The 15,115-nt window shown below is 50.2% G+C and overlaps 1 protein-coding gene across 3 annotated transcripts in view; it reads left to right on the top strand.

Moving 5' to 3' along the window:
* Positions 1–15,115, top strand: part of CYFIP2 (cytoplasmic FMR1 interacting protein 2) — a 115,785-nt gene that overhangs the window by 81,195 nt on the left and 19,475 nt on the right. For all 3 annotated transcript variants that reach the window (XM_036241189.1, XM_036241187.1, XM_036241188.1), the window contains 3 exons: positions 105–248; positions 1,719–1,809; positions 2,801–2,931. In XM_036241189.1, the coding sequence (XP_036097082.1) occupies positions 105–248; positions 1,719–1,809; positions 2,801–2,931 (366 nt within the window). The remainder of the gene's footprint in view (positions 1–104; positions 249–1,718; positions 1,810–2,800; positions 2,932–15,115) is intronic.

Here is a 15,115-nt window from a genome sequence, read left to right as displayed (position 1 = left end):
AGGTTGCCATCCCTTCTATCACGAAACAGCTCCCCCAGGACAGGACGCGGGCTGGCATCCATGCGGTACTCAGCCGCTTCTCTGACACACCCTCTCTTTCCCAGCCTCTCAACATCGCCTACAGCCACATCTACAGCTCCTACAGGAACTTCGTGGGGCCCCCGCACTTCAAGACCATCTGCAGACTCCTGGGTTACCAGGGCATCGCTGTGGTCATGGAGGAGCTGCTGAAGATTGTCAAGAGCTTGGTAAGCCGGGGACGTGCCCGAGTGGGGTTGGTAGGCACAAGATCTGCTGTCACTGTTACCCGGCTGGTGGAGTCAAGACACTTGTGTCTGTAGGAATGGCCCAGGGAGCCCTCTGCCCTGTTACAGTCTGGGGCCCTGTTACATTTCTGAGCTCCCCTGACGTGTGGCTGTGCCTCTCCCTGTCTAACCCAGAGCTTGCTCCTTGTACTTGGTGACTGAACTCGGCCATCCTGACACCGACCTGTCGGGCCTGGCGGTGACTGCCGTAGGCCCCCTGTGCCGTGCTGTCTGACGTCAGCTGGCAAACCCACCACACATGCACCACCATTTTTGCCTCCCATGCCCCCGGCAGACATCTCTAATCAGTCACGTGCTTCTTCCCCTCGGGGTTTCTTACTGTTAGCAACACTGCACTGGCCTCAAGCAGATGCTGTGTCTCTTCGTCACCATTTTGTCTCTGTATGGTCAGCTGAACCTTCATCTAATTCCCCACGACACTGTGGAAGCAAGGCTGAAACACTGAAATGAGATTTTCCTGAAAACGGAGATGTCAAAAGAGACATAAGGAAGCCATGTGCAGCCCTGTCAGGGACGGTGCTTCGCTGGCTAACTCCAGTTCTCTGGTAGCCGCCGTGCGCGGAGCCGTGGGCTGTGACCTGGGAAGCCAGAGCCAGAGCTGCCCAGGAGAATGGGTCATGGATTGAAGATGTCTGCTTGGACACAGAGGGATCAGGCGCTGTGCGTGTCCCCTGCTTGACTCCGTCTCCCTGTCTCGGCCTCCAGAGCTCCCTGTTTTCATTGCATTTCAGCTCTTAGTCTGGGTCCTGTGTAAGCACCCGACCCCAGGAAGGACGCCACACCTAGAAACTTTGCTCCTAAAGTCTATGAGCCCAGGGGGTAATGAGAAAGCTCCCTTTTCTGTCTTCGGAAGCCCATTTTCCCTTAGAAAAGGCAGCGGAGCTGCCCCCCCATCTTTAGGGGAGAGCCCGCCCTGTCTACTCAGGGAACAGAGCCGGCTGGCTCTGTCAGCTCGGATTGCTGTGACAAATGCACCGGCCACTGGGTGGCTTAGACAGCATGCTTATTTCTCACGCTTCTGGAGGCTGGAGGTCGAAGATCAGGGCAAGCAAGGTCAAGTTCTGGCCTGCCTCCTAGTTCACACACGGCTGCCTTCTGGCTGTGTCCTCACAGGACAGAGAGACGTCATCTTGTTCGAGTCTCTTCTTATAAGGGCACTAATCCCATCAGGAGGGCTCCACCCTCATGACTAACTACCTCCCAAAGGCCCCATCTCCAAATACCATCCCAGCGGGGATTAGGGTTTCGGCACGTGAATTTACGGGGGACACGTTGCACCTGCACACGGGTTTCAGCAGACGCCTCGCACACCCCAGGGGCCCAGTGTTCGGCCCGCAGGTGCACCTGTGCAGCAAAGGTGGGTTACGTCATCTTGTGCTCTTGTGTTCTCAGCTCCAAGGAACCATTCTCCAGTATGTGAAAACACTTATCGAAGTGATGCCCAAGATCTGCCGCCTGCCCCGGCATGAGTACGGCTCCCCAGGTTGGTGATGGGGAACCGGGGGCAGGGGTGCTGAGAGGGTGCCGGCCCCGCCTACGGTGGGAAGGGGGCTCCGCCCTCTGCCTCGGACCTTCTGCTTCCCTCATGGCCGGTGAGCTAGCAGAGCTCTGAGTTGGCACCCTCCCTCTGCCACTGGCCAGCTAGCCGGCCTCGAAGCACTTCGAATCCCTCTGAGCAGTAGCTTCTTCCCTTGGCAGGTCACTGAGGCCCGCTGGGCTGCCGCAAGGTCTTCCCTAGCTCAGCACCTCCAGGACTCCCTCCACTGGCCCAGGCGAGGAGGCTGGTGCCTCAGGTGGCATGTCTCGGGGGAGCCAGGGAGCAGGTGTGTTTGCCATTCATCTTCTGGCAAAGAAATGGTTCTTTCCTTCCCTCATAGTGGAGGAGGGTCTGAATCAGGGGCCTGGGGAATCCAGAAAGATGGAGACAAGAGTTTGGCACCTGGTGTTTTTTCTAAAAAGCAGGATGCCAGGTGCTGGGTCCGTGTGATTCAGAATCGGAAAGGGCTGGTTTTCAGTCTCAGCTGCCCCACGTACTAAGCTGTGTGACTCTGGACGGGCCACTTACCCTCTCGGAGCCTCATCTGAGAACGAGAGTAATAGTGCCTAGTTCGTGGTCGTTATGAGTTGCAGAGAAAATCCTTAGCGCAGTATCTAACACCGATAAATGTTCATTCCTGTTGTGATTAGGAATTCAGGTAACTTTTTACAGGGACTGTATGTGTGTGTGTGTGAGAGAGAGAGAGAGAGAGAGAGAGACTGGGAAAGACTCAGGGCTGCTCAGTGTGTGTGTGTGTGAACCAGCCTCCTGATCCTTCTCCAGTGCTGAGCCTGAAGGAACCTTACCCTGGGCCCGCAGCTTTGGCCTTTCGCTGCCTGAGGCAGGTGTGAGGCTGCTGGTCAGCGGCACTTCCCACAAACCCTAACCCTGGCTGAGCTGCCAGCCCGCTGACCACCCCCCACCCCCCACCCCCCAGGGATCCTGGAGTTCTTCCACCACCAGCTGAAGGACATCATCGAGTACGCAGAGCTCAAAACCGACGTGTTCCAGAGCCTGAGGGAGGTGGGCAACGCCATCCTGTTCTGCCTGCTTATAGAGCAAGCTCTGGTGAGTCCTGAGCCAAGGGGGAGCAGCCCGGGCTGGGAGGAGCCCCACGCCAGCCTGATTCCGGAGGTTCGCCTGCCGCACCTGCCCGGGGCCCTGCAGCACGGCCTCGTTCCAGCACGGGGCTCAGGCTCCTGCTCCACCCCGTGTCACAGCTCCGAGCACTGGGGCCGGGAGGAGCCGGGGCCCCCCCACCCACTCCCACTAGCACCAGACCTTGGTCATCAGGGAGTCTTAATGTTCCCGTCACTCATTAAACAAATCATGACTCCTTGGTGGCCGTAGGATAGGCGCTGCCCTCGTGGGCACAGCAGTAGCCAGTCCCTGCCCCGCGTCCCGGACGGTAGTGGGGAGACGCACATCGAGCAGTATTTACACAGAAGTGATGTGGTCACAACCATAGTAAGTGCCACGACGGACCAGTGCAGGGCTGAATGGGAACATGGAACCGAGAACCTGGTGTGGCCGTAGGGGTGAGGGAGAACTTCCCTGAGGAAGGTGACCTGCAGAATGACCAGGAATTCGCCTGGTGCAGAGCTGGGGACAAGCGTTCCAGGCTCAGGGAAGAGCAGGTAGCGTTATCTCTAGTTCTCGTGATGGGAGGTAGCGATTCTTCCCTACGGGGTACCTGAAGGCTGAAAGGAGATAATGCATGTCAAGTGCATACAGTCAGAACTAAATAATTGGTCAGTTATTGTAATGAGCAAAAGCCCCCTGTACTTCCACCTCTCAGGAACCCCACAGAGCAGTCCACTCTTTTCCCACGGCTGTTTGTCCACGTCTGCCAGCCCTCAGGGCTTATCACAGAGGCTGCGTTCTCCACACTCTGCCCAGCACCCCGCCCCTTGTCTCTGCTCTTCTCCACGGCCGGTGGCCACGGGTGAGCCCAGCCTGGCGGCGTGGGTAACTGGTGCGGCAGAGCCGTGGAAGGAAGTGGGGAGAGGTGTTGCTGTGGGGATGTGTGACCCTCAGGACGCAGTGGGAATATGGGCATCCGCTCCTGCGTTTATCTCTCTGTGCACGCATTCAGTGGAAGGTGTTGCTAGCCTGCTCCTTGCCAGGTGCAGTTCTAGGTGGTGGGTAAATGGCCAGAAACAAGAGAGACAGATTTTTACTGTTTTTATTCTGGAGAGGAGGGGCTGAAAGAAGTAAATAAGCAGGTTGAGAATGCAGGTGGCGGTACGCGCTGCGAAGCAGTCAACCGGGAAACAGGACAGTGGTGGGTGTCAGGAGAGGATAGAGCTCGGAGAAAGAGAACCCCGGAGTGCGCCGGGGCGAGGAGGGTAAGGGGACAGGCGGGAACCGAGGTGGGAGAAGCGGGTGGCGGCAGTACCCGGGCCGTCAGAGCCTTGTGGATGGAGAGTGAGTGAGGGGGTCTGGTTTAATTTTTTTTAAAGGCCCTTTTGGCTGTTGGGAGAAGAACTGACTGGAAGGTGAATGGAGGATGAGGCTTTTGCATTGTCCAGCCCAGGGGTCATCTGGCAGGTTGGAGGCACGTGGACAGGGGAGGAATTAGGCAGGACATGGAACAAAGGTAGAGAGAGGTGAGGAGGAAGCCGCGATAGCAAGAACGCAGGGGAGCCCCGGAAGGTCCTCGCCTCCCACGGCGTGTGAGCCAGCTCACCGCCTGCCGCAGTGTCCCCATCTCCACGGGAGGGACACGGACGCACCGGAAAGTCTGAAACGCACAGGTTTGCCCTTCCTCCAAATTGCCTCCCTGTTCCCCATTAAATGGACTCTCAAGACAGCTAAGTGTTCCTCTTTATAGTAACAGGTTTTTAACATGGTTCAGTGGGCCTGGGTTGCCATGGCAACTTTGCCTTCAGAAGTCACAGGGATGAGATAAGCAGGAAACACTGCGTTGCTCAAGGCCTCAGGAAGCTAAGGAGATGCTCCATGGGTACCCGCAGTAGAGGTGGGGAGGGCGGATCCCCAAAGCCTCAGGTCCTGGGGGTCTCCTGTTCGCACCTCCTGAGCATCAGTTACGTTTCCCCTGTACAGTCCCCGAGAGACAAACTCTGGATGGGGCTACAAGGAAAAGGAAAATTTTTCTCAGGCATCCCTGCCTGGGCGGTCACTTGCATTTGTCACTGAAAACAAGAGGACCCTCAGGATCAAAACCTTCAGAGCTGAGAGAGGCCCCAACAGTGTGTGTATTCCAACCCCCTCTCTTCATAAGTGAGGAACGGCAAACCAGAGAGGACAGCCACTCGCCAAGGTCACACAGCTCAGCAGCAGCAGAGGGGGAAAATCTCAGTTTTGAGGGGCTGGGAGGTGGGCACATAGTGAAGGTCAGGGCTCCCCAAAGCTGTGCTCTGTGCCTCCTACTTAGACAACGGGGGAAACCCCCAAGCTAAGACACTGCCTGAGGTTAGAATGGGGCATGAGCTTTCTAGAGCTTTGTACTTTATGAAGCTGAAATTACATAAATATTTCGATGACACATCATTTGTTCTCATTAAAGAGGGGAACTAATAGCGAAGAACAAAAAGGAAGGAAGGAGTGTGACTTAGTGGCCATCCATGGGGCAGGACTAGGCAAACTGTGGAGCACCCATTCTGCGGGAGACTCTGAAGCAGTGGAAAAGAAGAAGGCACTGAAGTAGCTTTGTCCGTACCAGCAGAACAAAGGTTGCAAGTCATAATGCTGAGTGGAAAAGAGCGAGTCCCAGGACAAGACACACATTACGATGCCGTACATGGAAAAGAAACAAAAATACGAGAGCCCACAAAAGATGGCGGCATTTAAGAAAGAAAACCAGGAAGAAAGCAATATAGTTGAGTCATTTTCTCTTTGTATCAGGGAGGGAGCCAGGATTAAAGATCAATAGGGACTTTACCTTCATTTGGCATGTCTGATATTGTATAAGGAAAGTATGTTTGTGTAGTATTATCGAACTAAAAATAAATATAAAAGATAGGGGTAGTGTAGAATAGTTTTGAAAACCTGGAAGGATGCTGAAAAGTATAAAGTGAGAAGTCTTGCCCGTTTTTCTTTTGTGTCCTCTGTCTTTTTCTGATAGATCCGCAGAGTTCTTTCTGGTTGTGGGCTCCATATTGGTGTATATTCTGCAAACACCTTCTCTCATTCTGTGGCTTGCCTCCTTGTTTTCGACAGATTATTAATATATCATTAATTTGTAAGTGGAGAGAATAGAAATTGCAAAGGTGATTACAAGTCAGGTGCTTATACATTTTCTTAAAATTCAGGGTGCAGTATTAGTACAGAACCCCATATACCTATGGAGTAGGGTGTGTGTTTGCTTGGTGCTTTTAATCAAGGTTTACTACACATTAATATACAGAATATGCAGTATTCTCACTGCATAGATTAATTGAAGTGTCCATTTTACTTCGGATGGACATTTGAATTATTTACAGTGTGATAGTGTGATGAATGAAGATGCCATGGATATCCCTGTACATTTCTTCTGGTGAATATATGTTCTCATTTTAACCAGGCAAATACATAGCAGTGCAATGGCTGAGTCAATGTATAGACATATGTTTAGCTTCCATAGATACTGCCAAGTGATTTTACAAAGTGGTTGTACCAGTTTATTTTCCCATTCAGCGAAGTATCAGAGTTTTAATTCTTTGTATCCTCGTGAACACTCTATTGGTCTCTTTTCAACAATCATAGACATTCTGGTGGATGGGTCATGATACCTCATTTTGATTTTTATTTCCCTGGTGGCTAATGATGCTGAAGCTCTTTCAATGTGGTATTGCCCTTTGGACAGCCTCTTTGTGAAATGCTGTTTAATATTTTTACTTACTTTTAATTGAATTATCTTTTTCTTATTGATTTGTGGCTGTTATTTATGTATTGTGGATATACGTATTGCAAATATATCCCTTTTGTCTTTTGATGAACAGAAGTTCCTAAGGTTTACTGTATTTTTCCCCCTGTATGACTGGTGCTACTGTGACTTATTTAAAAAGTCTTGAAGCCATGAAGATGTGTTTTCTTCCAAAAGTTTCAGAGTTTGGCCAGAGCTGGTGTGGCTCCTTTAGCTGGGCATCATCCTGTCCTGAAAGGTTGTGGGTTCGATTCCCAGCCAGGGCACATGCCTGGGTTGGGGGCTCCATCCCTGGTAGGGGGCATGCAGGAGGCAGCCGATTGATTTTTGTCTGTGGCATCAATGTCTCTTTCTCTCTCCCTCTCCCTCTCTGTAAAAATCAATAAACTACTCTTAAAAAAAAAAAGAAAAGAAAAGAAAATTAAAGGTCTTAGAGTTTAGCCTTTCAAGGTGTAACAGGTCTTCAAATGTATTATGTATCCGGAATTGATGTCTGTGTTTACCGGGAGGTAGGAATCCAATTGCATTTCTTGCAAAGTTGTCCCAGCACCACTGATTGAAAAGACCTGTTCCTACCCTCCCTGCAGAGGCTGTACTATGGCCGTCATTATCCAGTGTCCACAAAAGGCCTGGTTGTAGAAAACTCTTAAATATTTGATTCTAATTCGCAGTGAGTCAGCACTTCTTAAGTATCTGTTTATAAGTCTGTTATGTTTTTAAAGGAAATTCTGTTATTAATGACTAGTACTTCTTCTAGTATCTTTTACCCCGAGAAATCACAGGGTGGTCATTAGGGAACTACTTCACAGTCACTGTTTTTATTCCAATTTCATGTGGTTTCGAGCCATCGGCCCATTGCTTGTTATGCCAACACACACCAGGAGAGGGCCCTGTTCATTCACGTGAGTGAAGGGGAGCCCAGTCCCTGGGGAGCAGACAGCCCTTCCACATCTGCCTTTTACTCCAGGGCCTCCGGCCCAGGATTTAGACTGTTTCCTGCCCTTGGCCCTGTTGTTTATTTCTTCTCTCCCCCTCATAGTTGAGTGGGCCACAGCCACTCTGGTCCGTCATGAGAACATTGCTTCTCTTACAGGAGGTGAGGAGAGTCTGGGCCCAAACTCACAGAATCAAATGTAGGTCAGATCTGGGAAAACCATCAGAGACCCTCCAGGGCAGGTGCCTCAAACTCGGCGCCACTGATATTCTGGCCCAGATAACCGTTTGTTGTAGGGACCCGTCCTGGGCATTATAGAATCTTGGGCAGCATCTCTGGGGTCTACCCACTAGATGCCAGTAGCACCCTCCCCTGTTGTGTCAACCAGAAAGGTCTCCAGATATTGCCTAATATTTGGAGGACAAAACCTCCCCCTGTTGAGTACCACCAATCTAGTGCAATCCCCCATTTCTGAGAGTGGAAACTGAGGTGCCGAGAGGGAGACGACCTCCCCAGGGGTTCAGCTGGGAGCCTGGGGCTGGCTCATGCAGGACAGAGAGCTGCCCACTGAGCAGCGCAGACCGCCGTCGGTCTTTGTTTTTTTATTTTTGTTTCCTTCCAGCTTCACATCTGGTCCCTTTATCTCCTGCTTCCACTTTATAGTCCCTTTTCTTTAATTTTGTTTTTCTTGTGGTATAACTGAAATAAATTCACTGCTAGAACGCCCAGAGAAACAGAAAGTATAAAACGCATGATAACTGTTGTTCACAGTCCGAAGGATGCCTTCCAGATGTTTTTATGTCTCAGCGCATTCATTTTCCTCACATACATGTTCTCACTTTGTTTAGTCATAAAACTAGTATTCACCAAGCCGAGAAGTGCAACCAGGACAGAGAACCCTGACCTTGAACTGCTGTTTCCAAAGCTTAGTCATTGATGTGTGCTTGTCCCAGTTCTTGCTGTACTTGCAAACCACGGGTCCTATTCCTTACATAATATTTTTATTTCAATTAGCTTACTTTTTTTTTTTTTTTAATCCTCTCCCAAGGGTATTTTTTCCATTGAGAGAGAGTGGAAGGGAGGGGGAGAGAGAAAGAGAAACATCAATGTGAGAGAGAAACATTGATTGATTACCTCCCACATGTACCCTGACTGGGGCCTGGAGGGAACCCACCACTCAGGTATGTGCCCTAAACCGTGAATCGAACCCACAACCCTTCAGTGTGCAGAGTAGCGCTCTAACCACTGACCCACTCTGGCCAGGACTCAGCTAGCTTACTTTCTCATTTAAACTTAATTACAAGAAACCTTTATATCACTTCCATTAAAAACTCATTATCTCGCCCTGGCCGGTTTGGCTCAGCGGTTAGAGCGTCGGCCTGCGGTCCGGAGAGACCCGGGTTTGGTTCCTGCTAAGGGCATGTACCTCGGTTGCAGTTTGTCCCCGGCCCTGGTTGGTCGTGCGGGTGGCAGCCACTCGATGTGTTCCTTTCACATCGATGTTTCTCTCTCTCTCTGTTCCTCTCCCTCCCTCCCACTCTACCTGAACAAAAAATGGAAAAATGTCCTCGGGTGAGGATAAAAAAAAAAAAACAAAAAAAAAAACATTATCTCTATCACCATTAGAAAGCAACCGGAATAATAGCGGCAATAAAAACCAGGTAAGGGCGTGCCGCTCCAGCTGCTGCTGGCCCAGCCTCTGCACCTGAGGCCTGCTCCGTCTCTGCTGGAAACAGACGCCGCCTGCTAGAGAGGTGCTAGGCTGTGCTCTCCGGAAAGGTTACAGCGGAGGCTTTCTCATTAAAGTCGTCAGAAAGGTCTACAGGAATCTGAAAAGGCAGTAACCTTCCCACTGCGTGGCTCGCTGTCATGAAATGCCATTTCCCTGTGTGCCCAGTTCATACCCTTTGGGAAGTGCCAACTGTGGCAGACACGGACATGCCCTGGGGGTGGGGGCTGCTTTCTAGGCCAGTTTCTTGGCTGTAGCTCTTTCCCACTTGATCAGACATGATTCTGATCCAAAATGGGAATTCATCTTCCCCTCGACAATGCAGGGGGGCAGGGGAGGGGGGCCATAACAATATATAGCATTACACGAGTGAGGTTCAGATTGGTGGGGAAGACCACACAGAGAGAGAAGCAGATACGATGAAATAACTGACTTATTTAGCCAAGGCTATAGGGAGTGGGAAGGGAGGGGCCCCCAGAGCAGGAGCACATGGAGTATCCCTCCACTGAGCTTCCCACTGGGCCCAGAGCCCCAAATGAGGGGCTGGAAGCTACAGCGAGCACATTCTGCACAAAGGAGGGGTGTGGCCCTGGCCAGTTTGGCTCAGCGGTTAGAGCATCGGCCTGCGGTCCGGAGAGACCCGGGTTCGGTTCCCGCTAAGGGCACGTACCTCGGTTGCAGTTTGTCCCCGGCCCTGGTTGGTCGTGCGGGTGGCAGCCACTCGATGTGTCCCTTCACGTCGATGTTTCTCTCTCTCTCCCTTCCTCTCTCTCCCTCCCACTCTATCTGTACAAAAATGGAAAAATATCCTCGGGTGAGGATAAAAAAACAACAAAAAACAAAGGAGGGGTGTGGTGGATGTGGGAAGCCTAACTGCTTGCCTGTTCCACGGGCCCTGTGTTCTCGGGGCTCACTATCAGCATGCAGGAGAGACGCACACTGACCGTCTATGGGCACCCATATAAGGCAATGTTTAAAACAGATGCTGGGCTCTCTGGGCAGGCCCCACCCCCCCCACCCCATTGCCTTCCCCGCCAGAAAAAAACGGAGGGGATTCCTGTGGGGGCTCGACCTCTAGTTTGCCAGCTCATTTCTCCACACTCACGTGACAAAGATAAAAACATAGGACATTCATATTCATGTCATTTGTCTTGTCGTTGCCTCAAAACTCGGAGCAAAATGTTATTTAAGAAAATATTGTTCCGAGATTGTTTCGATGATTGCCTTTAGGAAATCAGCTAAAGGTGGGACGTTGTTTTTCACCCAGAAACAGGGCCTAAAGTCAAATCTATTGTTCTACATGAACTTGACGTACCTAGGATCACAGTGGCCCTGTTTGTGTTTTTGTAATATGTATCCTGGGTTTTCATGGGATCCTGTAGGCGAGAGAAATCAGTCCCCAGTTCACCTCATGGATGAAGTTGGGAACATGAGGTTTTGTGGTATTTGATGGTCTATCAGTTTTAAATTAAGCAAAACAGAAAAGGAAATTTGTAAGACTGAAGGCAATGCCAAAATTAAATACTCATCCCTTGAAGAATTTTTATGTGGGTTCCTTACAATAAAATATTTTTGCGTTCTGACCAAAAACCCTTTGGCTTTTACTTGCTCTATTGGCAAAGAGCAATTTTACATTCAGTCTTGGTCCTTATTACTCACGTAATGATTACTTCTGTAATACGCATAATACGTTAGTGGCTGTCCTCAGCAAGAGGAATAATAAGCATTACTGTAGCACTTGGGAGGTGCAGAAGGTTGAGCAAACTCATCATAGTTGGATCCCAGTTCAAAAAAAAAAGAACTGTTTTAAGAACTGAACAAATTTTGGTATTGACTGCATATTATATGATATTGAGAATATTTTTTACTTTTTACGTAATGATTAATTTTTGGAGAGAGAGAGAGAGAAACCTTGGTTTGTCATTCCACTTATTGATGCATTCATTGGCTGCTTCTTGGATGTGCCCTGGCGGATCAAACCCACAACCTTGGTGTATCCTGATGGTGCTCTAACCAACCTAGCTACCTGGCCAGGGCTAGGACTTTATGTTAATGTTGAGATCACAATACTGAGGATGTCCTTGTTTTTAGGAGCTGCATGCTGAAGTGGTTAAGGCCAAGTAATGCAACAGCTTTACCCTAACCGTCAAGTGATTCAGGAAAACATACAGAGTCAAAGCAGATGCGGCAAAATGTTCGCTTTGACTCTGTATCAAGGGTAGAAGGATGTTCATTGATTGTTCAAGTGTTTTATTTGTGTAACATTTTTCATAACACAAACTTGAGGGAGGAAAAGGGAAACCACATCATGGCATCTGAAAAGTTAAGAAGGAAAAGGGCCACTGTGCAGACAAGGTCACAGTGTATAAGGAGGAAGACAAGCCATGGGGTGTTTGTTTTTTCCAGCTGCTCCCGCTAGTTGGTGAGGTTTATTCTTGGTAACATATGCCCTTAGGTACTTCCAGCTTCATTTTTTAAATTTACAGAGGCATCTGCTAGTGCCAAACACGGCCGCGACGCTCCTGCTGCCCATCTATTTGATTTCCCAGCAGGAAACGTCAGGTCGGCATCAGGGTAAATGAAGCCAGGGGAGCTGGCCTGTCCAAACTAGAAAGAGGCCAGAGGCATTTGTGAGCCGCCCTAAGAGCACACCCAGAATACACTGCCCGCTGCCCTTCTCCCTGGATCTCGATGGAGACTTGCCTGCTGCAAAGGGCTTTCAGAGAGAAACATAGTAACATGCCTCCCTGCAGGGTTCAGTTTAAGAGGAATGTTTCAAAATCAGATTCTCTACGGTTTCCTGTCTTTCCACTCTTGCTAAGGGTGAAATTTACTAGTAGGTACAGAGTTAAGGGATAAAATGGTAGATTGATTTTTTTTTTCCATGTAGCAGCAAAAGGATCTTCGTATAGTTATAAGTCCAATTATGTTACTCTCCTGTTTAAAACTGACAGGTGGTTTCTCCCTGGACTTAAAATTCTAACTCCCAACTTTGACCACCAGGCCCAGGCAATCCAGCCGTGCCTACTCCTCCAACTCTGGGTGCCATTATTCTGTCCTCTCTGCTGGAGACCATCAGTCTTCCCCCCAAATACACACAGACACTGACAAGGTGGCATCCCTATCGCAGTGAAAGCCGAGTGGACGGAGGCCCCTGCAATTTGCCCGGTTGTCCTAACATACTACACTGGAGTCCGTCCTGCTTTGATGGCTGGGAGGTGACTGAAATGCCCACTTCCTCTTAGTCAGACTGTGTGGATAGCAAGGCAGTAGAACAAGGGCTAGGACATAAACTGGGGGTTATTAGCTAGTCAGCTGTTTTGGTTTCAAGGCAGTAGAATGGAAGGAAGACCATGGGCCCTTGTTCCAATGACAACTCAGACTTAATTCCATTTTTTTTTCCAGTCCATGAATTTGCTGATTTCATGTGCCAGTGATTTGCAATGAACATAGTTCCCTGGGGCCTTTGCTGTGGCACTGACCACACTGCAGGCCCAGCGTCTCTCTCCCACCACCCAGCACTTTGGGTGTGCAGTCTAGTGATTCAGAAGGAGATGCGTTCTGTGGGCAGGGTCGCTGCGCCTAATGCCAGTAAGGGACACTCAGATGGTGAAGACATCACCACTCGGCAGGGTCTCGTTGGCCATTTAGCAATCCCAGCTTGAACCTTGCTATGGGCACGGGGGAATCCTCAGCAAGTACTGCAGAATGAACAAAGCAGGTGAGATTGGTTGTAGAAAAAATGACCCCTATACGCGCATGGCCACTGATAGATCAAGCCAGAGAATCCTGTGAGGTCTCAGCTCCAGCCTGTCACCCGCTTCTTTAGTTAATAAGTACTACTACTGTTTGCTTATACCCTGCCCATATCCAAATACATACACAGTGCCTCCCAAGTAAAGAAATGCTGTCACTAGGTCTGGACACCATGACACAGAATAAGACCAAGAAGGCATCCAGAGGCACAGGAGAAGGCAAGGGTGAGCGACGTCAGGGCTGCCTCAGCCGGGTTTCAGGCTGACTCCCAGGTGTGCTACCAGAAAGGGTGTGTCTTTGGATTCAGAAGCCCAGGATTCCGGTCTTGCCTCTCCACTTGATAGCTGTGAGACTCTGGGAAAAGGATGCAATCCTCTGAACCTTCGTTTTCACACCCAAAAACTGCCAGGGCTAAATGCCTGCTTCATGGGGTCTTTGTATTAAATGAGGTGATGACTATAAAGTGACCAGAGCTTACCAGGCAAGCCCTCATTTACCAGGAGTCCCCTTCCCTCCGCTTCCAGGCAAGGAGTGTTCGACTCTGCCTTTCCCCGTGTGCCTAGACCCCAGAGCCTGGCCCCTGACTGCTGCAGCCCTGGCAGCCGAACTCCGTCACAAGCCTGAGCAAAGGATTTCCTGCTGTCTTGACATCAGTGGCCCCATCTTTGCTCTTATCCCCGCATCTGCATTGCACCTCTCCTGCCCATCCTCTCGGGCCCATTGCAGAGCCATCACTGCGTCATTCCCCGGCTGTGCTCAGCAGTCACTTGACCAAATGCCTGCTCTTTGCAAGGAGCTTGATGCCATTCTCCCAGCTCCGAACCTACAGGGCCTTTGGCAAAGTTGTCGGCAACTTCTGTCACACCTAAAACCCATGCTGTTTTATTTCCCAGCCGCAGATGTCCTTGGCCGTCTTCCCCCACTAGATTGTAAACTGTGTTAAAATCTAGTTTTCCAGTCTCACCTGCCATCATGTTTCCTGCAGCGTCCAGGCCCCTCTCGTGTCCATGGAGTACACCTACCCTTGCACTTTGTATCTGCTGCCCCTGGTCAGTTTCCATCCTCATGATGATTCCCAGTTCAGATCCACTGCCCAGACTCTGTGGGGCCCCGGACTTGTGTCTCGTTGCCTTTTAGACATGTCTTGAAGGTCCAGACATCATGAAGTCGTATTGCCCACATCCGATCTCAGCTTCCTCCCATCTGCCAACCACTGTGTCTGCTGACGCCGTGAATGGCACAGAATGGGTATCATGTCCCTCTCTGCTGTCACATCCAGTCTGTCACTGGGTCTTGGACATCTGTTCCCTCCTCCCTGTTTCCTTTGTCACTACTCCAAGCCCCACTGTCTCTTGCTTAGACTAAAAACACCCCTTTTACTCTCCCCCAACCCTTTCTCTCTCTCTTGCAGCCAAAAGGTAAAATTGCAGATCTGATCAGGCCATTCCCTTCATGTTACCATCAAGATATTGTTCAAACACCTTGAGGCTTACGAGACCCTTTCTGACCTGCCTACTGCTCACCCCTTCTTCCTTGTCTCCTATCACCTTCCCCCAGCACTGAAAACTGCTGTCGGCCCCTCACCCACCCACCATGGTCCCTCTCACTTTGGGGTCTTTGCAGATGCCGTTCCCCTTCACCTGTCCAACACTTACCCCTGGTTCTGGTCTCCACTTAGCATTCTTTCTACGGAAATTCTTTCCTACCATTTGCCCGGAAGTCTGGATTGGTCTCCCCTCTGATGTGTTCCCATGGCCCCCGTGCACACCCTATCGGAGCACTTACGAGACTTGCACAGGTCTGCCTCGCTTCTTCTGGTATCTCCAGCACCTTGCAGAGACTTGTGTGTGATGCCTTGGGAATGACTGAATGACTTAATTTCTGCTCAGGCTATATCCTAGTCAGAATTTGGCCTCTCCCTGTTTGATCTCTATATAATATTATACCCGTATTCACTATATTCCTC

The sequence above is a fragment of the Molossus molossus genome, unplaced genomic scaffold (assembly GCF_014108415.1).
Source record: "Molossus molossus isolate mMolMol1 unplaced genomic scaffold, mMolMol1.p scaffold_m16_p_4, whole genome shotgun sequence".
NCBI classification, from domain to species: domain Eukaryota; kingdom Metazoa; phylum Chordata; class Mammalia; order Chiroptera; family Molossidae; genus Molossus; species Molossus molossus.
Note: the sequence above shows the minus strand (reverse complement) of the source record. Positions and strands in the feature narration are given on the sequence as shown.